This window comes from Carcharhinus amblyrhynchos, chromosome 8 (assembly GCF_965287045.1).
Source record: "Carcharhinus amblyrhynchos chromosome 8, sCarAmb.v2.hapA, whole genome shotgun sequence".
Classification (NCBI taxonomy): Eukaryota; Metazoa; Chordata; class Chondrichthyes; order Carcharhiniformes; family Carcharhinidae; genus Carcharhinus; species Carcharhinus amblyrhynchos.
Window position 1 is genome coordinate 7009109 of NC_137331.1, and position 24532 is coordinate 7033640.

The 24532-nt window shown below is 40.4% G+C and overlaps 1 protein-coding gene across 1 annotated transcript in view; it reads left to right on the top strand.

Moving 5' to 3' along the window:
- reck (reversion-inducing-cysteine-rich protein with kazal motifs) overlaps window positions 1-24532 on the top strand; it is a 146201-nt gene that overhangs the window by 42202 nt on the left and 79467 nt on the right. Inside the window, exons 6-8 of the mRNA XM_080193594.1 lie at window positions 12105-12179; window positions 12461-12497; window positions 22967-23052. Coding sequence (XP_080049720.1) covers window positions 12105-12179; window positions 12461-12497; window positions 22967-23052 — 198 coding nt within the window. The remainder of the gene's footprint in view (window positions 1-12104; window positions 12180-12460; window positions 12498-22966; window positions 23053-24532) is intronic.

Below are 24532 nucleotides of genomic sequence, written 5' to 3' on the forward strand. Positions count from 1 at the left end.
CTTTTATATTCAATCCCCCTCGCTATGAAGGCCAGCATCCCATTCGCCTTCCTGACCACCTGCTGCACCTGCAAACTGGGTTTTTGCGACTCATGCACAAGGACCCCGAGGTCCCTCTGCACCGTCGCCTGCTGCAGTTTTTCGCCACGTAAGTAATAGTCCTTCCTACCATTCTTCCTACCAAAGTGGACCACCTCACACTTGCCAACATTAAATTCCATTTGCCATTTCCCGGCCCATTCGCCCAGCCTATCTAGATCCTTCTGCAGACTCTCCACACCCTCCGCACAATTTGCCTTTCCCCCAATCTTGACTTCAATCAAGTCACCCATCACTCTTCTAAACTCCAGTGAAAATGGTCCTTCGTAAGACAGCCCAATCTAGTAAACCTTGTCTGAACCACTTCCAATGCATTCATATCCTCCCTTAAACAAGGGGACCAAAACTGCCCACAGTATTCAAATGTGGTCTCATCAGGACCCTGTATAGCTGAAGCATTGCATCTTTGCTTTTAACTACATGCAAAGATCTCGGCTTCATTGTAAACAATGTGTTACACCAATTTAACATTAATTTCCTTTAGATTAAGCAGTCATATAGATTATAGATTCATAGAGGTACATAGCACAGAAAAGGCCTTTTGGCCCATTGTGTCTGTGCTGGTCAAAGACAAACCACCTAACTATTCTAATTCCATTTTCCAACACTTAGTCCATTGCCTTGTATGCTTTGGCATCTTAAATGTTATGAGGGTCTTTGCTTCCACCACCCTTTCAGGCAGTGAGCTCCAGACTCCTCCACCTTTGGATGAAAAAGTCTTTCCTCACATCCCCTCTAACTGTCCTGCTCTTTACTTTACTTTAAATTTACACTCCCTATCACGATCTATTACTTGCCTATTTATGGCCACTTCAACCTGTATTCTCACATTTAGTGATCTTTGGGCCTATATTCCTAGAGCACCTTGTTCTTCTGCTGGGTCTAATTATTTAAGGATCATTGTCCATTAAAAATGTTTTCCAGAACATAGTTTACATTGCTATGCCTTGACCCCCTCTGATCACTGCACTAATCTGTCTGTATTCTTCCATATGGTTCTTCTTAGTTTGATGTGTCCTGTAGTTTGTTGCCACCTATAAACTTCGACATTGGCCTTTGAAACCATTAGAAAACAAAAGATGTCTTTATAGAGAATATTGAGTGTTAAGTATAGTTAAAGAACCTTCTTGTTGCCTTTGGGGCAAAATGTCATGCAAATATACTGTGATTCTGTCTTATCTGTGAACAATTTAAGAACAAAAGCACATAAGAAATAGATCAAATGGCTCTTCCATTCCAAACAATCGTGGCTGATCTTGTGCCTCAACTCTGCTTCCCTGTCTCTTCCCCAGTTTCTTTGAAACCTTCGATCAAACATCTATCTATTTTAGCCTTGAATATGTTCGACAATGGTGCATTCTCAATTCTCTGGGGTAGAGAATCCCAAAGATTAGAACTCTTTCTTTCTATTCCTGCTTGAAACTTGTTACATATCTTACCTTTTCTGTTTATAACGAAAGATCATCAACCTGTAATGTTTCTCCTGGCCTGAGCATTTCTAATATTTTCTGTTTTTATTTCAGATTTCCAGCATCTTCAGTATTTTACTCGTTGCATCCAAGTTCCCTCATCTTTGTCAGATTATATTTAATTTGTCATTGCCATACTGACGGCAGTATCAGACACACAGGTTATTTTCAATTAACTTCAGAGTTCAGCTGGGCAATAAAGTCTGCTCCAGAGATCTTTTATTTCCTGTAGGTTCTGTTGTACGATTTTAGAGCGCTTACATTTTGTTTACCACTGTGATGCTCATCGTGCAGTCCTTTTTACTCAGCGCTATTGCATATGATCCCATGGGACATTTGATGTGGGTCAGTTTTACAGATTACTGTCTGTACAAGTTCTTTTGGGCCAAAGGTTATAGGCACATTCATGACTCATTTTCTAAACGCTACATTTGTTAGTATTTAAATATTTTCCAAAATACATTCTACTTCAAAGGATGATATTTAGAAGCAAAATGAAGTCCAGATGCTTTGTGAAAGCCATGCAAATTGTTGCACTATTTGATTGGAAAATAAAGAGATTGGGGGCTTTGTCCAGTGACAGAGTGAATTTTTAATCCCAAGTCTTTCTGTTTTAAATCATAAACATAAAAATTGCCAAGATATAACGTCTGTGCTCTTCATGTTCATTTTTCCATGAGGTTTCAGATTATTCTGAATTCATCTTGAGCTTTACTTAACCCTAACAGTTGCTTATGTCTGTACTGGCACCTGGCGTCCGGTTTCAGTGTTTGATAACTGGGTCTGGTGTCAGACCCAAAATCAAAGTAGGTCTCTTTGCTGATTTGAGTGAAGCAATTATCACAATAGTGTAGGTAGTAAATTAAGATCTAATTTTTAGAATAATCAAATTTCCATTCATTTTATAAATGTCAACATTTTCATAAAATTGGAACTTTTCTTGTAAATTTTTAGCTACCTTCCCTTTACTACTCCCTCACATTGATGCTTAGCATTTGTGCCAGCATGAATAAGCAATGATCTTCCATCATAGAGCTGTAAGCCTAATGCTCAAAGTGGAATGTGTGATGCATTTGTTACAAAAATTATTAAAGAAACAACAAGATAAACTTAGCTCACGAATTACTGGGTTTCAATCTGGAAAAGAATTTGTAGTATTTTCTACAGGACCATCTTGTGAGCGTATTAATAAAACTTCATGGAGTGTGGGAATGCATGTTCTGTTTTCTACATTCTGCTGTGAACCAGAGAATGAATGATCATTTCTCTTTTGTTCACTCACATTTTTTGTGGCAAACTAAAAATGATGGTTGCAGAAACTTAGGCCTTCCACTTTGACCACAGCTAAAGTGTCTCAAGAGGTGAGGGTTTTGTTTCACCCTTAAAAGTCTTTGAGATGAAAGAGCGAGTCCATGCATTATTTGTGCAACCTTTTTTTTACTATTTATTTATTGGAACAAGCGATGGATCTTGCAAGCTGTGTTCTGTTGATGTTTCAGGCTGAATATCTGTTTTGAAACTCTCATCCTGCACTTGACCTTGTTTTCTTTGGATACAATTTCCATTCCCTATCAACTGCCAGTATGGGTTTTCCACTTGCCAAACATTTCTAAGCCCTAATAAGTCAGCGTTTGAAGATTATAACATCTGCGTGTTTCTTTTGAAATGTTCATTGGTCTTGTAAATTGTTATTCTCCAACAAATAACTTATTCTCTTTGAACAGTAAAGTTGGCATATATTTTTCTTAACCCCTCGCTCATCAAAATTTTGAGGGGTTATATTTTCATGTCAGATGATATGTCATGCATGGAGGCAGATTCAGTGGAGGCATTCAAGAGGGTATTAGGTGTTTCTGTTCAAGTAATCAATGTGCAAGGTTCGGGGAAAGATAGGAGAATGGCATAATGCTCATTTGGAGAACCAGTGCAGACAAGTTGGAACGAATGGCCTACTTCTTGTCATAATGATTCTGTAATGCCTACAGAAAGTAATCGCCTTATTACATCTCAAACAACTTCAGCTTCTCAGGTTCTTTGTGCAGTCAGCTGTTGAGATATAGGAGAAAGTGTTTTGAAATTTTTTCGGGATATTTCCAGTCTGCGGTTCATGGGGACTGGTCTCTGGTGGCAGGAGGGCTTTGCAGCACTCTATTAGATTATTTCCTATGTTCCTTTCGATTGGGCTTTGCCCAATCTTTGTAAGATTGTCACTATATTTTTAGAAATAATGGATGAATACAACTGGAAATTTAAGGGAGGAAAGGGATCAAGTGTCAGATGTGTGATAGTGTTTTGGAAACTAAATTTTAATAATTTTAAAGAGCTCTTCCACTAGCATCTCCTTGTAACTATCAAGCAGTTGCTGATAGATCTTTGTTCATGAAAATTGCTAATCATTTTCCATGGACCAGCCTGTGGCAGTCATCTAGTCTCTGAAGTACAGGGCTTTTCATGGAACTTGCTTACAAACTTTCTGGTAACTTGATTATCATGCTCTTGCTGTTGACTCTGATTTTTGTATCAGCGTGATAATCAAATGACCAGATAAAATTTGTAAGCATATAGTCCTGCCATTTTGTAGTCCTGTAGCCCTCTGAGAACCCTTTGTTCTTCAACTCTGACCTCTCGTACAACATCAACTTGTCTCCTCACAAGGGAACCCAGATTACCCTGCAAACTTTATCTTCTATTTGATAAAGCCTTTCCTCTAAAGCCCATCTCTATTTTATCTGCTGTTGTGCTTGCTGAGAGAATTTTAAAGAGAGTGTTATACTTCCAGAGCACTGTTGTGTGTTAACAAGATCTTGCAACTTGCTTAAAACAAAACTTTTTTGTTTTATAATAAACAATCTTACTGAGTTTATTAAAAGAGGCCTGTGTTTCTTCCTCTGGGTACCAGTAGAGAAGACAACAACTGGCAATTTTGGTGAGTACATTGAATCACAGAGTAGTGGGGCCAGATGATGCGTGCACTCCTTCTGCCCTGGTCGTAAAATGCATAAAACATGCAAACTGTTTTGCTGCTGCATCGTGCTTTTGCCATGCTTGATGCCATTGCGCTGAACTTGCTTGGGAAATTGTCATCATTGGTAAGAACAATATGATCCACCATAAACTGAACCCACTCAAAACTTGTTCTTTCTATATACAACACAACTTTAAAGAAGTTGACATGATCTCAGAAATAGTGCCTGAAGAAGTCATTTGCTCCTTCAAGTCTACTTTGCCATTCTTTCATGAGGTAATAGCATTGCTGGAAACATCAGCATCTGTTGCCTATCCCTAATTGTCCTCAAAGATGACACAATGGTTTGCACTGCTGCCTCACAGTGCCAGGAACCCGGGTTGAATTCTGGCGTTGGGTGACTGTCTTTGTGTGGAATTTGTTTTAGGATTTTGTGATGGTGAAAGAGCAGTAATCTGGTACCATGACAGGCTGGTACGTGGCTTGGAGGGATCTTGCAGTTGTTGGTGTCTCCATATGTCTGCTGCACTGGAAGGTGTTGTTATTGGAGGGTTGCTAAGTTGCTGCAGTGTTATCTTGTAGATGGTATGCATTGTGCACCAGGGGGCAGCTTTGTCCTTGATATGCTTTTTTGGAACTGCACCCATTTAGGCAAATGAGAGTATTCTATCACATGCCTGACTTGTGCCTTGTAGATTGGATGGGTAGACTTTGGGGAGTCAGTGAATCGCTCAGCACAGAATTCCCAGTCTCTGAGCTGCTATTGTTCTCACAATACTGACTGGGTTAGTTTTGGTTAATTTGATGATGATGATGAGGGATTGGATTCTGTCTTGTTGGAGATGGTCATTGCCTGGCACTTACGTTGTGTTCAAGTTACTTGCTGCTTGAGCCTGAATGTTGTTCCAGGTCTTGCTGCATGTTGACACAGACTTCAGTATCTGAGGAGTCACAATGTTACTGAGCACAGCAGCCATGAGTGAACATCCCACTGCTCGTCTATTGATGGAAAGAAAGTCATTGATGAAGCAGCTAAAGATAGCTGGGTCTAGTACCTGAGGAACTTCTGCAGTCCTAGGCGTGAGATGATTAGGCTTCGACAACCACAACCATCTTCCTTTGTGCTCTCCAATCTGTGGCAAACTTTCCCTTATTCCCATTGACTTAAATTTTGCTGCAGCTCTTTGATGCCACGCTTAATCAAATGCTGTTTTGATGTCGGTGTTGTCACTCTTGACTCACCTCTTGAATTCAACTCTTTTTTGTCCTATTTGGGTTGAGGCTATAGTGAGGTTTGAGTGGCTCTGGTACTGAGCCTCAGTGAGCTGGTTATTGTTGTGTAACAACTGCTCGATAGCAATGTCAATGACACTTCCGTGGTAATTGAAGACTGATGGAGTGATAATTAATGGGATTGGATTTGTTTTGCTTTTTATGGGCAGGACAGATCTGGCTAATTTCTCTGGTTAATTGTTGGGTAAATGCCCATGTTATAGTTGTGCAAGAACTGCTTAGCCGAAGGTCAGGCTAATTCTGGAATACAGATCTTCTACAGCCATGGTATTGTTGGTGCCCATACCCTTTGCTGTACCCAGTGCCTTTTGCCATTTGTTATTACATGAATGAATTAAATTGATTCAATTAAACTGGCATTTGTGATGCTGGAGACCACATGAGGAAGCCAATATGGATCATCCGGTTGCACTTTTGATTGAAGATGGTTGCAGATGCTTCAACCACATCTTTTGCACTGACCATTGAATCATAGTATCCCTACAGTGCAGAAGAAGGCCTTTCGGCCCATCGAGTCTGCGTCAACTCTCAGACAGAGCATATCACCCAGAGCCAGTCCCCCACCCAATCCCCATAACCACCTGCATTTACCATGCCTAATCCACACAATCTACATATCTTTAGTCAGTAAGGAGCAATTTAGTATGGCCAATCCACTTAAGCTGTGCACCTTTGCACTGTGGGGGGGGAAAAAAATCAGAGCACCAGAGGACACACGCAGACACGGGGCAAATGTGCAAACTCCACATAGTCACTCAAGGCTGGAATTTAACCTGAGTCCCTGGAGCTGTGAGGCAGCGCTGCTAGCCACTGTGCTACCGTGCCTCCCTGGTCAACGCCATCTGCAGTGGTGATATACTGCCACTCTTCATGATGGGTATTGAAGTTCCCCAACCCAGAATACATTGTGTCCTTGTTACCCTCAGTGCTTCAACATGGAGGGGTACTGATTCATCAGCTGTGGAGGGAGCTCTCATGAGGTAATTCTTGGGACCTGGACTCAATTTTGGGGACTGCCAGGACAAATTCCTCCCGCCCCTATACAACTGTGTTGTAACTTCTGTCAGTGGAACAGCACATAACCAGGGATTGGCTGTAAGGTATGCTGCAATGCGTATGAATGTTTCGAGCTTGACTAGCCTGTGGGTCAGCTCTCAAATTTTAACACAAGCCCCAAATAAGGAGGACGTTGCAGAGGTTGCAATGGCAAGGTGTGCCATTGCCAAAACTGATGCCAGGTGGTTTGTCCAATTTTATTCCTTTTCAGTTTTTCTGTTGCAGTGTGGTACAAATGTATAGCTTTCTGGACCATTACAGAAAACAATTAAGAGTCAACTAAATTGTTGTGGGTGTGGAGTTATGCCAGACTGTAGATTTCATTCCTGAAAGAATATTAGTGAACTAAATAGGTTTTTGTAATAATCTGGTAGTTTCATGGTCACCGTTACTGAGACTAGCTTTTAATTCTAGATTTATTAATTAACTGAGTTTAGATGCTGCCAGCAGCTGGGGATCAAAATTTCTGATGAAAGGTCAATCTAAAGCATTGTCTATCTTTCTTCTAAAGTATTTTCAGCATTTTCTGTTTATTTCAGATTCCAAGCATTAGTAGAATCACTCGCTTTGTAAAGTTCCTTCAAAAACTTGACTTCTGCATGTGTTGGTTAGCAAACAAATACAGCTATCCTGCTCCATTAATGTTGAATTTTGTTTTTATTTCAAATTTTCACCTTCCACAGTATTTGTTTTTGTAAGCTATCCTGCTATTAGTGTTTAATCTGTCATTTTAAGGACTAGACTAGTAAATTGTTCCTCTGTAGGTTGTCCTATATTTCAAAGAATAGACTGGAGTATTTCAAATAGAGCAACAGTCTTAAAAATGGTTTGTACAGATTGAGAAGGGGAAGTTCCTGCCTAATAAACTGGAGCAGGAGTATGGCATTTGGCCCCTCAAGTCTGCTCTGCCATTCAATGTGATGGTGGCTGATCCTCTACTTGAACACCGTAGTCCCACTTTCTCCTGTACCCCACTCTTTCCCTATATCCTTGATGCCTTTAGTGTCTAGGAATCTAAATTTCCTTCTTAAATATATTCAGTGACTCGGTCTCCACGGCCTCCTTTTGTAGAGAATACCAAAGATTCACCTCCCTCTGCCGAAATGAGTCCTCATCTCAGCCGTAAATGGTCTACCCCACATCCTGATTTATAACCTCTTCTATCGCAGTAAATAGTGGAAGTCTTCGTAAAATTCAATCAGGTAGTGCACCAGAAGCTATTACGCAAGATTTGGACTCAGATTGGAGTAATATGTTAGCATGAATTGAGAACTGATGAACAAAACGTAAGTGGGAATAAATGGATCATTTTTGTGATGGAGGGGTGTGGCGGAGTGCTTGAGACACATAAGAACATAAGAGCTAGGAGCAGAAGGAGGCCATCTGGCCCCTCAAGCCTGCTCCGCCATTCAATAAAATCATGGCTGATCTTTTTGTGGACTCAGCTCCACTTACTTGCCAGCTCACCATAACCCTTAATTCCTTGACTGTTCCAAAATTTATCTATCCTTGCTTTAAAAATATTCAATGAGGTAGCCCAAATGCTTCACTGGGCAGGGAATTCCACAGATTTACAATCCTTTGTGTGAAGAAGTTCCTCCTCAACTCCGTTCTAAATCTGCTTCCTCTTATTTTGAGCTTATGTCCCCTAGTTTCACCCACCAGTGGAAACAACTTTCCTGCTTCAATCTTATCTATTCCCATCATAATCTTATGTTTCGATAAGATCTCCTCTCATTCTTCGAATTCCAATGAGTTTAGCCCCAGTCTACTCAGTCTCTCCTCATAAGCCAACCCTCTCAACTCTGGAATCAACCTAGTGAATCTCCTCTGCCTCCTCTCTAGTGCCAATATATCCTTTTCTCAAATAAGGAGACCAAAACTATACCACTTCTCCAGGTGTGGCCTCACCAGCATGTTATATAACTGCAACATAACCTCGCTGTTTTTCAACTCCATCCCTCCAGCAATGAAGGACAAAATTCCATTTGCTGCCTTAATTACCTGCTGCACCTGCAAACCAACTTTTTGAGATTCCTGCACAAGGACCCCCAGGACATCTGGGTGACTTCACATTTACCAACATTGTACTCCATCTGCCAGACCCTTGTCCACTCACTTAGACTATCTATATGCCTTTGCAGACTTTTGGTGTCCTCTGCACATTTTGCTCTGCCACCCGTCTTAGTATCATCTGCGAATTCTGACAACTCCAATTCATCTATGTAAATCGTAAACAATTGTGGTCCCAACACTGATCTCTGTGGCACACCACTAGTCACTGATCGCCAACCAGAAAAACACCCGTTTATCCCCATTCTTTACTTTCTGTTAGTCAACCAATCCTCTATCCATGCTAGTACATTACCCATAACACTGTGCAGCTTTATCTTATGTAGCAGTCTTTGGTGTGGCACCTTGTCAGATGCCTTCTGGAAATCCCAATGCACCACATCCACAGGTTCCCCATTGTCCATTGCACGTGCAATGTTCTCAAAGAATTCCACCAAATTAGTCAAACATGACCTTCTCTTCATGAACCCGTGCTGCGTCTTACCAATGGGACAATTTATATCCAGATGTCTCGCTATTTCTTCCTTGATGATAGATTCTAGCATTTTCCCTACTACAGAAGTTAAGCTAATTGGCCTGTAGTTATCTGTACAACTTGTAAAAACTCTTTACAAGTTGTATCAGTGACTTGGGGAGTTATATATAATAAAGTAGACGATCAACCACGTTCACACTAAGTGGTAGAACAGACTCAAAAAGCAGGATGACCTATTTGTCCTTTTTATGTTCAACTAGGAAATTTGAGAAAACATTTCAAGATCAATCCAACAAGAATGTTTTCTATGTTTGATTATGGGTCTGTAAATCCGTGAATCTGATTAGTCACTGCTTGTAACGTTGGTGCCAGAGGTTAACTATGCTCTGTGTGGATAATTTGGACTTCATCATAGGGAGCATAATGAAATTCACAGGTTAAACTAAAAGAAGGGATTTCAGCTGGTGTGGGGAGGAATGATGAGTTAAGTGCAGATGGAATATAATGTGGTCTAATATGTTTTGGAAGGAATATTAGTACGTGCTTGGTGGAAGGATGCAGAGCTGTGAAATTGAAATACTTCTCAAATTCTTTGTAAGTGTCATGCGGGTAGACAAAGCCAGAAAGGAGTATTGGCTTTGGGTTCTCATGATTGAAAGGATTAAAACCATAGAGAAAGGAGATTGTGTAGATTTGTGAGGATTATAGGATCCCAGGATATTGAGACTGAAGTTATGTGGAGACTAAGCATAGAGAATGAAATTACCAAGTGGGAGCAAAACAGATAATGGGCTACAGAAAAGTCACAATTTTTTAGATCCATGAGCTTTGTCAGAAAATCAGCTGTTTGTACATAATTAAAAATGTTGCATAGGGTATGCTCTTGTCCATAAACCATTCTTCCCTCTTGTCACTTGTGGATGTTTTGACACCATGTTAACTATTAGAAATTGCTGTGTTAACTTTTCGCATTTGCTTTGCAAACTTCTTCAGTGATTGCACTTTTGCTGCCTTCTTTGTACATCTTTGCTCATGGGCAGTGCTATATATAGGCAGTTTACTGGTATTATAAATTTGTGTTATAAGACAGCCTACCCACCTTCCCACCATTGATGAAGGAGTAAGTTGTTTACTCCATTGTGCAATACTGCAATAATTTTAGGATCTTTGCGTTAAGTTTCCATGGGATAACTGTCACTGGCCATTCCTGTAAATGGGTCTCATATCTTCTTCTACCTTATCCTGCCCAATATCTAGGTAACTCATGGTAAGACGCAGGAATTTCAACAGAGAACCCTTAATATGTACACCACCGATTTGGAACGTATCGAATAATGCTCCCTCAGAACAAATACACATTTTTATTAGGTTGTGACTATCAGGACCAACAAGAATTTATATCAAACGAGGTTTGTACGGTATTCAGATTAAAACTGTCCATATCATTCTCTCCTTGATAAAATAATAAAGATGCGTTTACTTTATCCTGTACTTATATGACTTTAACCTGCCCATTTTCTTTTTTTGTACCAAGCAAATTTGTAAAACGGATGAAAAGTTCAAACATAGGCAGAAGTTCCACTCTACTTTCCTGGGCGAGCTTATCCACAGAGATATGATTCTGATTCCTGTGGGCAGGTGGTGTTTTTCTGCCTGTCAACTTTGAATGTTTGACGAGGTTGAATTTTCATAGAAGCAAAAAGTGACTGATGACTGCATCCTTCTTAATAACATTAGATCATTAGCTGTCCATTAATATTCAATGGATAACCAACAGTTGAAAATAACAACAATATCTGATATCCATCACAATATCTGTGATGGCCCAGATCAGTTAAAGCCTGAGAGAGCCCATATGCACCTTGTGGTTATTTTGACCAATCTAGGATCATAGCTTTTCCATAGTGAAATGGGCTTCAGTGCATACCCAATGCAATCTTAGATATAAGGAGTCCAAATTAAAAATATTATTCCACTACAACAGCTTGCATTGATTGATATGCCATCTTTGCTGGAATATAATATCGCAAGGCATTTTGCAGCATAATTAGACAAAATTTAACACTGAACTACATAAAGAAACATTAGGAAATGTGACTAAAAGTATGGTTTAAAAGAAGTCCGTTTTTAAAGAGCATCTCATCGAGGAGGGAGCTGGCGAGGCAGAAATGTTTAGCAACACTAGGCAGGGGAAATGTACTATCTTGTTGTGTGCATAATATCAACATAACCATAAAGCAATTTATTTTCCTGGTCAGTAGGGGCCAGTACTATGTATGTTGAGTAGCTCTCAAAAATGTGCTTGATAAAGGAAAACTGGTCTTCCTATCATTTAAAAGCTCAACTTGAATAAAGGAGAACTGCTGTTACTATCATGAAAAGCTCCATTTAAGTGAAGACAATTGCTTCTTAAATACTGACAGAATTGTAAACTTCTAAAAACTAATTTTTCTTGACACCAAGGGCATGTTGGACTGACATATGCCCTGCATACTAAAAAAACATGCTTCCTTTATCAGGTTGTCTTCAGCTGCACCACTTTTGTTGGGCTTCATTTGAAAAGGCACGTTTGCAGAAAATAAACTCCAATTTAAATCATAGATATGTAAATCCTTGTATATTAAGTAAATGTACAATTTGCTTAATTCATTTCACAATATTATTTTGCCTTCAGCTTACATCCACAAAAAGTGAGTCTCGGCTGAAACATCTCCTGCAACGGTTGCCCGGCTACTGTCCGGAGTCCATGGTAAGAGGAATGTGATGTATTATTCTTAATTTAAAACTATTAATTTACTTGCTACAGGTTGTTGCCAGTGCAGGAATGTTGCACTGGTTTGAGACATCTTTTAGTTAAGATTAATGTGGAATGCAAGAATTTTGTTACACTGACCACATTGATTGTTGACCGCCAAGAGAAATTTTAAATTGATTATCTAAGTTACGTGAAGTCATTTGCAGCTGCAAACGCTTGATAAGTAACCAAAACACATTTTTTAAAGGCCTCAAAGATTTTTAATTTTTTTTCAGCTTGAATTCTGGGTTTGCATTAACTCTTCTTTGCCTGGTAAGTGATGTTGCTGAGTCACTTGAAATGAATGAATGAATGATCACATAACAATTTTTATTTATATGACACTTTTAACATAGTCCCAAGCTACTCCACAGGAGTATTATCAAGCAAAGTTTGACACCAACTTGGGTAGGAAAATATTCAGGCAGATGGTTTAAGAAATTTCCTAATGATAAACAGAATCTTAGGAAGGGAAATGCAGAATTTAAGGCACTGCTGGCTGAAGATGTGACCACCAATGATGGAGTGATTAAAATTAGGGCTGCTTTGAGATGCCAGAATTGGAGGAGTACAAATATCTTGGAGGGTGTGGGGCTAGAGAAGGTTAAAGAAATGGGGAGGAGAGAGGCAGTGGAGAGATTTGAAAACCTTGAACTTTTAAATCACAGCTTTGCCCAAGTGGGAGCTGAAGCAGGCTAGCAAGTAAAGAAATGATGCGTGAATAGGACTTGGTGCGAGTTCATACACGGGTAGCAAAGGTTTGAAGGATCTTCAGCTTATGGAAGATGGGAAGGCAGCCAGGAGTACATTTGCAATTGTTACATCTAAGAGTTACAATTGTTACATCTAAGAGTAACAATTGTAGAGATGAGCTGAGTTAGGAGTGAAGTGGAGTGACAGTATGGAAGGTGAAATAGGCAGACTTTTGGTGATAGCTCGTGGTCAGAAACTCATTTTGGGGACACTAAGATTCCAAATGCTTGATTCAACCTCAGATAATTGCCAGAGAAAGAGACAAAGTCAGTGGTGAGGAAACAAAGATTGTGACATCTAATATTTAGTTGGAGGAACTTTCAGTTCATTCAGTGCTGGATGGTGAACAGGGAGTGTGGCAATTTAGAAGCAGAGTTGAGAAATGGTAATACTGTAGAGCAAGGTATCGTTTCTATACTTTTACTGTTTTATTGGATGGTACCTCTGAGGGGCAGCATGGAAACAAGAATTGTGAGTGAAAGGACAAGGATGAATTCTGGTGGACACCAAAAGTAACAGTGCTGGACCAGGAAGAGACATCATTGCGGTGATATTCCGGGTGTGATTGGGTAAGAATGGAACCAAGCAAGTACAATAGCTCCCAGCTGGGATGCAGAAGAGCGAGTCAATGGAGAATGGTGTAATCAACAATGTCAAATATTGTCCAATGGTCCAGAAGAATGAAGGATAGTTTACTGTTGCTACAGTTTCATAGGGTGCCATTTGTCACTTTGATAAGAGCTATGGCAGAGGCAGAAATACATTTGAGGGGGAAAATGAGTCTTGGAAAAAATAGGTGATGACAGCACTTACAATGCATTTAAAGATGAAAGAAAGTAGTGTGCAATATCAGCTAAGATGGAAGTCTGGTGGAAAGCTGAATGGTCAGCAGTTTAGTGGGAATAGGATTCCGGGGGAGGGCGTGGATTGACAGGACAAAATGAATTCTGAGAGAACATGGATGGAGATAAATGTGAGATCAGACAGAAGGAAGAGGGAATTATTATAGGAAGCTTGGCCTGTTGGGCTGGGGAATAAAGCCAAGTGTCAATGAGAGCTCAATAGATAGTCTCAATCTTGGTGACAAAGAAGTCCAGGAGCACCTTGCACTTTTTGGAGGTAAGAGAAGGAGATATCTGCATGGAAAGGTAAAGTGAAAGGACCTTGATTTTTAATGAGCAATTGGGAGTTGTATCTGGTATGATGAATTCCAATCTTACTATTTATTAAGTTGAAACATTCAGCTTTAGAGCTTTCTGTTCTGCTGAAAGCTATGAGAACAAACTGTTCAACTTGTTTCATTACATGCTTCTTAAAATTAAATTATTACTCCTTTGAGTGGGTTTGCACTTGTTTCGCATCTTCATCCTTATGTGTAGATGGGACTTCACTTTGGTACTGTACAGAGTTGCAACTTTGGATCATTGTGAGATGAAATGTTGCACTAAAAGGCAGTGACCTGTGTGGTAATAAACACCTGTGATAATAATGCCTTGTCAAGGGGGATGAAGTAGAAAAGATCGGGAGCTTCATGTTTTTAGGTGTCCAGATCACCAACAACCTGTCCTGGTCCCTCCATGACAACACTATAGTTAAGAAAGCCCACCAACTTTCTCTGAAGACTAAGGAAATTTGGCATGTCACCTATGACTGTCACCAACTTTTACAGATGCACCATAGAAAGTATTCTTTTTGATTGTGGCTCAGCGTGATGTGGCTCCTGCTCTGCTCAAGACCACAAGAAACTACAAAAGGTCGTGAACGTAGCCTAATCCATCACGCAAACCAGCCTCCCATTCATTGACTCTGTCTACACTTCCTATTGCCTCAGCAAAGCAGCCAGCATAATTAAGGACCCCACGTACCCAAGACATTCCTGCTTCCATCTTCCTTCAGGAGAAAGATACCAAAGTCTGAGGTCACATACCACCCAACTCGAGAACAGTTTCTTCCCTGCTGCTAGACTTTTGAATAGACTTACCTTGCATTAAGTTGATCTTTCTCTACACTCTAGCTATGACTATAACACTACATTCTGCACTTTCTTCTTTCCTTTTCTATGAACAGTATGTTTTGTCTGTATATCGTGCAAGAAGCAATACTTTTCACTATGTTAATACATGTGACAATAATAAATCAAATCAAACCATATTAATTTAAAGTCCTAGGATTTCTTGGTGCAGTTGTCAGTCAAGTTGTGCAAGTTGGGTAGCACAGTGGTTAGCACTGCTGCTTCACAGCTCCAGGGTCCTGGGTTCGATTCCTGGCTCGGGTCACTGTCTGTGTGGAGTCTGCACATTCTCCTTGTGTCTGCGTGGGTTTCCTCCCACAGCCCAAAGATGTGTGGGTTAGGTTGATTGGCCATGCTAAGAAATTGCCCCTTAGTGTCCAGGGATGCGTAGGTTAGAGGGATTAGTGGGTATAATATGTAGGAATGTTAGGGGTAAGGCCTGGGTGGGATTGTGTTCAGTGCAGACTCGATGGGCCAAAGGGCCTCTTTCTGCACTGTAGGGTTCCATGATCAATGATCTACTTCAGTAATAGGGAAGGCAAGTTGTGCCTGGACAGAGCTTAGAGAAACACAGGAGCAGGCTGTTCATCTGCTTTAGCTTGTTCTGCCGTTCAGTGGGATCATGACTAATCTATTTCCTCTATTTTCTCTGTGATGTTTTGGAAACTTCAATCAGATCATCACTGAACACCTAAATTCCAGAGAATACAGCCCTAATTAGTATATTCACATCTCATAATTTAATGCTTGGATTCTAAGTACTGTTCTGCTAAACGTGTGCTGCACTTTGTCCAAGGCCAGTGTATCCTTCCAAAGATATAATGCTGACAACAACTTGATAGTATTCGAGATGTAATCGAACCAGGATTTTGTATCAGTAGTCGGAGCATTGTTTCCATCCCCTGGTATTCTAGTACTCTGCCTAATAAGATCAGAATACTGCAAGCCTTCTTTGTTTTTTGTTTTTTTATAACTCATGCACCTGAATTCCCAAGTGACTCTGGACTTCCTATTTGCTGATTGATGTCAGATCACCAATTTGGAGGGCAACTGACTTGGAAAGAACTAGGTATCCTCTTTTGCTGAGACAGCATCTTTTGGGATGTTCCTCTCCTATTTTTTCACTAAGCAATTCTGTGCTCAAAAAAAAGTGAAGGCACCATTGCATTTTGTCTATAAGATGATCCAGTGACATAAAGAATATATAAAAATTCCAGTGGTGAATTTTATTTTTGCAAACATGTTTCCCCTAGATTGCCAAAATAGTAACAACCTAAAAAGTAGGAACAGAATCAGAAATTGCTGTTAATACTCAACAAGTCATTTGATATTTGTGGAGAGAAAAAAAGCTTGTTTTGAATAGTTTACCTTTTGCCAGTTCATCCATTAACATTGATTTTCTTTCCACAGATATTGACTGACCTGAGTATTTCCTGCCCTTTCTGTTTGGTTTGTTTTCAGCATCTGGGCTACTTGCCTTTTATAAACAATGGAAATGTCCTTTTTTGGGTTTGAAGGTGTATTTGATGCATTGTAGGATGACATTTAAGTTCTCAGTTTGTAACTGTATAGTTCGTATTTTCTCATAATTATATAGAATTTTACAGCGCAGAAATAGGCTATTCAGCTCAGCAGGTCTATTCTGGTGTTTGTGCTCCATACAAGTTTTTTCCTACTTTACTTTATCTCTTTCCGTTTTTCTATTCCCTTCTCTCATATGCATATCTTTCTTCCAGGCACCAATGTCAATCCCTTCAACCACTGCACTTCACAGTGAATTTCACATTCTTGCCACTCTCCTCGGAACATATGAATTGCTAGACCAAAATAGACAACATCCAATCTAGTTCACCTACTATTATGCTATTTATACAATATTATGATAATGGCATTGTTGACTATTTATGATCATTGGTCTGTCTATCAATTCGTCTACAACAGATCAAGAAACAAGATGTGAAAACCAGTTGTGGAAGCTTTGCTCTCGATAGGGTTCAATGCCATATGTTTCTCCCACATATGCATTAAGTATATGCCATAACTCAAGTTATTGATGCACTAGAGCCTGTGACTCAGTTGGTAGCATTGCCGGCCTCTGAATCAGTGGCCCCAGATTCAAGTCCCATTCCAGGAATTGTTTGCCATGGAAGGAGCATTCACACAAGTGCAAAATCCTTTCAGTGCTCCTTGCTGTTTTTCAGGGGAGATAAGAGGGTGGTACGGTAGCACAGTAGTTAGCACTGCTGTCTCAAAGCGCTAGAGACCCAGGTTCAATTCTAATTTTGGATCACTATCTATGGGTTATCTCTGGGTGCTCTGGTTTCCTGTCACACACCAAAGATATGGGTTAGGTTGATTGGCCATGCTAAATTGCCGATAAGTGTCAGGGGGACAAGCAAGGTAAGTATGTGAGGTTACAGGGATGGGGCCTGGGTGGTGCAGGCTCAAAGGGCCGAATGGCCTCCCTTTTCATTGTACGGATTCTGTGAAAATGGTGTAAGATATGCAAAATAAACAAATACTTTATCCCAAAGGACTCTGCAGATATTTATCCAGAATCTTTTGTGGTTGCCTTCCTCATTGGCCTTTGTATCATTGTCCTTGATGCTGCTTCTCTGTTTTGCAATTCAGTTCTCAACCCATCCTAACCTCCTGAACAGACACAAGCTCCTGGCATCACGTGAGCTGAAGAAAGCTGCGTGCAATTCAATTTTCTAGTTTTATTTTGAGGCTTCCTGCTGGCTTTTCCAACCCTCTTGGATAATTGTTAATTTCCCCACTTCATGAACTCATTCTGTCTGCCTGGATGCTGATCCAGACAAGAGGATAACATAGCAGGGGTAGATTAAAGCTTTGTTAAATAGTAGCAGAAAGGAATAGTCATTTAAAACATTCAAAATAGAATCTAGCCAGAGTAACTGATAATCTAACTCGACCTAAATACAGGACAGTAGGATTAAAAATGCAATTTGACCCTGTTAACCATACATCCCTTGTGATCTGTTTTAATATTGCTGCTCCCTTTCCGCCTGTGCTGTGGTGTGTTGCTGCTCCTTATCTAGAAATCAATACATCCTGTGAAAACAATTATCAGTGTGTCAGCTCTTCAGTTATTCATGACACATCATATGGAGCACCACCCTTATGTTCCAGGGATCTGAACATTGTTTCAGAATCCTGAAATGTTTGTTTAATCAGGTTGCTATCTCTTCAGCGTGCCTCTTCTTAGCCTGGTCATTGGGGAAAATGGGATTTATGTATTAACATTCCAACCACAATTTGAGAAATAGCCTATATCCAAGGAACCAGCTATGAAATTGCTAGCAGTGAGGAGCTTAAATTCCATTAAAGGGCCTCTGTTTGAGACAAGTGTTCTCAGTTCTAAGAAAATTGACTTCAACAGAAGTATTCACATTAATATTCCTGAATAGATGCATTGGCTGAATCTAGGTTCTCTGGCTGGCATGAAGGAATTTGAGATCGCTGTTAACTAGCTTGATATATTTTTGAGCGTTCAATCAGGGACTGTAAGACTCTTCAGCAAAGTTTCATTTATTCAAAATTTCATCCTCCTGATAAGCTAAGGTTACAAACCAAACAAACTTAAATCAGGAAAATTATATCTAGTGATTACACTTCCTGAGTTTAATCTTCCAAGGTGAATCCAAATTCCCATTACAATTTGTTAATTTATAACTTTCCTGACCGCAGAGGAAGTGACTCCTATTTCAAGAATTTCCTCAGGCTTCTCTGCTAATCTGGGTATAGTACTGAGCAAGTAGATATTTCAGTTGAGTGCTTGTATGGTGCCTTGGCTGCATATTAACTACAAGCACAACCATGAATAATGAATAAGAGCTCTAATTATTCACCCTGATAGTTGTGTCTCTGATGCACAAATTATTAAGTTTGTTGTTTGAGATGTGTTTTGCACTAAAATATCTAACCAGACTGAGGTGGCATTACTAGATGTCCAAAGTTGAAATTTAAGAAAAGAAAAACCTGGTATACAGGAACTGCAGCCAACCTACAATCATATAAAACATAAATTACACGAGTTCGGATGTGGCAAAACCAACAGAATTGGGCTTGCAGTTCATTCAACTGCTGGACGGTTTGTGGTTACTACTTTCCTAGTGTAAGTATATTGATGGGTATACATGATGGACACACTTTTTAATAACTTGAGGTTGAAAGAAATTTTTGCTCGGAGCGTATACTCATCCAAACCAAAAGCTTTGTTTGTAGTTGGGCCGTAACATTAATTTACAGTATTAGGGAGGTCTACTTGTGTGTTCCAAGTAGGCTCAGTAAGTCAAATCACTGTGATTGGGCATTAACCAGATATCGTGCCATGCAACTAGATGATGTGCCACCAGACCCCAAATTTTGGAAACACAGGCCTGGGCAACACCAGTGTCGTTTAGCAATGAGAAAAGAAACATGAAATACTAAATTGGGTCCCACAATAGTGTTCCTGTGTTTGTCATTGTGTTGCTGCATTCTCAAAGGGATGGCAGAGGAGCACCTGTGCACACACAGGATGCAGGAGGTACTGGGACAATGGTGCCTATGCGTCTGGGTATGCAGCATGATCAGGAGATGGAGCAGAGGCTGCAGCGAGAACATGTTCTGTGTTATCTCTTCTAAATTCGACCCGGAATCCTACATGTGAGACCATTAGATCTCCTGAGGCTATGCTGCCAGGTCCTCAAGCCCAGATTCTAAGAACTAATCTTTGCGGCCACCTCCTGCCATTTCTTTCTGAAGGTGGACCTCAAGATACCATGGTGTCTCTCCTCCAACTCACCTACACCACTAATTCTTGCAGTGTTGTCTCTATCACACTGGATCTATCTGGCCAACAAAATTACAACTCCTGCATGTCCTCAGTTATAGAAAGTCTTTGTTATAATCAAACATGAGCTCATGTTCCTTTTGGCATAAAACTACAGAACTTGCCACAATGTTATGATACTTTATTTCAACTGTGACGTAAATTGAAACTAACTACTTACACTAATTTCTACCATTACAAAACCCTATCCCTGCAAGGTCTGGTAGTGAATGTCGGAGGTTTGTTTCCCCTTGAGAGGCAAAGGCTGAGAGATTTGATTTATTATTGTCACATTTATTAGTATATAGTAAAATATTATTTTTTGCATGCTTACAGACAAAGCATACTGTACATCGAGAATGAAAGGAGAGAGTGCAGAATGTAGTGTTACAGTCATAAGGTGTGTGGAAAAATGAACTTAATGTGAAGTAGCTCCTTTCAAAAGTCTGATGACTTCAAAAGTCTGATGACAGCAGGGAAGAAGCTGTTTTTGAGTTGGTTGGTGCATGTTCTCAGACTTCTGTATCTTTTTCGGGACGGAAGAAGGTGGAAGAGAGTTTGTCTCGGGCCCTTGATTACGTTGGCTACTTTTCCGAGGCAGTGGGAAGTATAGACAGTGTCAGTGGATGGGAGGCTAGTTTGAGTGATGGACTTAGCTTTGTTCATGACCCTTTGTAGTTACTTGCGGTCTTGGACAGAGCAGGAACCATACCAAGTGGTGATACAACCAGAAAGAACGCTTTCTATGCTGCATCTGTAAATGTTGGTGAGAGTTGTAGCAGACATGCCGAATTTCCTTAGTCTTCTGAGAAAGTGGAGACATTGGTGGGTTTTCTTAATTATAGCACCAAAATGAAGGGACCAGGACAGGTTATTGTTGATCTGGACAGTGAAAAACTTGAAGCTCTCGACCATTTCTATTTTGTCCCTATTGATATAGACAGGGGCATGTCCTCCACTCAGCTTCCGGAAGTCAATGACTATCACCTTTGTTTTGTTAACATTGAGGGAAAGATTATTGTCATCACACTAGTTCACCAGATTATCTGTCTCTTTCCTATACACCTTCTCGTCATTGTTTGAGATCCAATCCACTACGGTGCTGAGGACACAGCCTTGTGGGGCACCAATGTTGAGGATGATCACGGAGGAGGTGTTGTTGCTGATCCTTAACGATTGCTTTGGTTTAGGGAATTCAGGATCCAGTCGCAGAGGGAAGAGCCAAGCCCCAGGCCATGAAGGTTGGAGATGAGTTTTGTAGGAATAATGGTGTTGAAAGCTGAACTGTAGTTGACATATGGGAGTCTGGCATAGGTGTCTTTATCATCTAGGTTTTCCAGACTTGAGTGCAGAACTAGGGAGATGACATTTGCTGTGGACCTGTTGCAGCGGTAGGCGAACTGTTGTGGATCCAGGCAATCTGGGAGTCTGGAATTGATTTACGCCATGACAAACCTTTCTAAGCACTTCATAATGATGGATGTTAAAGTCACCAATGATCGTCATTAAGGCACACTGCCTGGCTTTTCATTGGTATGGGATGATGGTCATCCTCTTGGAGCAGATAGGAACCTCAGATTGTTGTAAGAGAGGTTCAAGATGTCTGCAAATACCCCTGTCAGCTGGTCCACACAGCATCTGGGTGCTTGTCTGAATACCCCATCTGGGCCTGTTACTTTTCAGGGGTTGATGTTCGAGAAGGCTGATTTGACGTCTGTGGTGATCTCTGATATAGGTTTGTCTGAGGCTTCTGGGGTGGAGGGCATGCTCTCGCTGATCTCTTGCTCAAAACGGGCATAGAGTGCATTAAGCTCATTGGGAAGGGGTGCACTGGTGCCAGCGATTTTACATGCCTTCTGCTGATAGAAGTCTATAAAATTATGAGGGACAAAGGTAAGGTTGACAGTTAAAATCTTTTTTCCTAGAGTTGAGATATCTACTACTAGGGGGCATGCACTCAAGGTGAAATGGGGGAAGTTCAAAGGAAACGTGAGGGACAAGTTTTTCTTTGCATAGTGGGAAGTGTCTGGAATGCACACTGCCAGGGGTAGTGGTGGAGGCAGATATGACGGGAGTTTAAGGGGCTTTTAGATAAGCACGTGAATATCGAAGGAATAGAGAGAAATGGATCTCGGTGAAACAGGATTAGTTTAATTTAATGTCATGTTTGGCACAGCATCATGGGCTAAGAGGCCTGTCCCTGTGCAGTATTGTTCTATGTTCTATGTCGGTATGTCAAAAGATATTAGTGCCTGTATGAATCAAAAATTTGCAGTGTTGTATGTACATATCTATTGCAGTTGATCTTCCATTTTAAAAAAAATTTCGACCAACAGCCTGAAGTGGCACCTGGCCCATGCAGTTCATAGGATTGCTTAATAGCCTTTGTTGGTGTTTTTGTTGCATGCATTATTGACATGATTGAAATTTGATTGGACTTTTTTCCCTCCTGTTTGAGAACTGGTTTCGTTTTTGTCTTGCCATCTAACATTCCCTCATCCACCATGCACCACTGGATGGTGATCTGGAGACCCCCTGGTGCATGGGCACTCCTGCCAATTGTTGTGGCCTCAGTAACTCAGCATAAAGTTGGACCTTACTTAATTTGTACACTTCAACACCACATTATTTGCATCTTTGTCGAGCCATTGGTTGATGCAACTTTTGAATATTGCAAAATGCATTGTTCTTAGCTATACTGTATTGCACAACTGTGCCACCTGCATTCTCGGAACATTCGCATCTTTTATTTTCATCTGATGTTTTACATCAAATATTTCAATTCTTTGTCATTTCAGAAGTTATCAGGCGAGAATTTCCAGTCTCGCTCATGGGGCATGGTTTTACAGCCTTGCTCAAACAAAACCAGAAATTCCCACCCGAGGTCAATGGTGATTTCTGTTGTCCACCCTTTGCTCTCTCGAATTCCGTGGTGGGTGGGGTGGTAAATTCCAGCGATTGAGTCAACTGCTAATGCTGAAAAACAAGCACTGGAGTTAAAGTACCAAGAACACCATTGTTTATCTTATTGTGTTTCCAAAACACACGCGTCAGTTGTTTTTAATCCTTTAAGTTACTTTGATTCTTTAAAATATGAACAGCAGTCATCAAATTTAAATGTTTTTTGGATTCAAATTATAGGAGCACCAAAGAAAACTGAAGGTTGGGTTGGCCTGGGGTGTTGTGAGCTGGCCATTGCTGGAGAATGTCGACGTGCATGTAAGCAGGTAATTTGTTTCAGCTGTTTATGGATTTAGCATTGTAATTCAGGGAAGAACAAAAATACTCTCTCTCGATTTAGGGAGGAAGTATTTGTATTTATGTACAACAAGACAACAGTTTATCATGTCCTCACAACATCCAAAAGTGCTTCACAACCAGTGAATTACTTTTGAAGTTAGTCACTCTTGTTACGTAGACAAGCGTAATTTGCCATAAAAAGCAGATGTGATAGATGGTCAGTTTAGAAGATTTTGCGCTTGTTTGTTGAAGGACGATTGTTGATAAGTACGCTGAAGTTGCGGGTGGTGATCCACCTTGATGTCAGCTGACAACATACGTATTTGACTTGTGCTTTGGTCAACACACACCAGTCATACAGACACACCCAAGTTGGTTAAGGCCATTGAAGGGTACAGTAGTGTGGTGTCCAGAAAAAGCTGCCTCAAATACCGCTCTAGAACTTTAACAATTTGAATTCAGTTTAATAAAACTAGAAATTAGGATTTTCTATCAGCAAGCAATGACCATGCAACAACGAGAGTTTTCGAAATGCATTTGGTTTACTAATCTTCTTCAGGAAAGTAAACCGCCCATCCTGCAAGGTTTGATGCCAGTCCTGCATTAATGGCTGACTCTTAACAATCTTCGGAAATGACATAACAAACCATTCATTTAGGTCATCATGTGGTTGGGGAAACTAAGGATGGAACAATGAATGCAATTTATCCACCTTCCAAGTATTAGAAAATAATAGATATACTCAGCAGATTCAGCAGCATCCTGTGGAAAGAGAAACAGTTAATGTTTCAGGTCTTTGAGCTTTCATCGGAAGTCCTGCCCTGTTTCCCCATTCTCCTGGAGCACATCATCAGGTGATTAACTTGCACCAATCAACACCATTACTTCTGGTAGGAGAAGACTCCATTTTCACCAAAATAAACCCCACCCCCCAGGATATCTTCTGGAACTTTGAGACCATTGCACTTTGTTTTGTCATCCTAGATGGCACAAAAGTGAGCTCAAAATTCTGGTCCCCTTTGTTGGCAATTCCCTCAGAGCTTAGGTACCTAGTCTGGGGATTCATAATATGGAGATGACTGCTATTGATGTGAATGGTTCCATGATGTTGTTTACCAGGTCCTGGATCTCCTCTGAGCTCCCCAGATCTGCACTCTAGTCCTACTCATGAATTTATAAAAGATGTATGGTTGTGAGGAAATAGATATAGTTTTAAGAAATTTGTATTTGTTTTGTGGCTATTAGAAATAAGGTATAGCTTTATGTAAGTTTAATTTTGTGTTTCTGTATTTGTGTGTTAAGATTCAGATGCCTGCATTGTAATGAGGGCTTTATGACATTAAAACAGAGTTTTAAAAAAACTAGGTTGTTACTGAACAACTAGAGACCACATTGAGATAGCAAGAGCACTTGAGTGAGTTTGGAACAAGTTAACTCAAAGGCAAGGAGATTTCCACAGCTATTGCC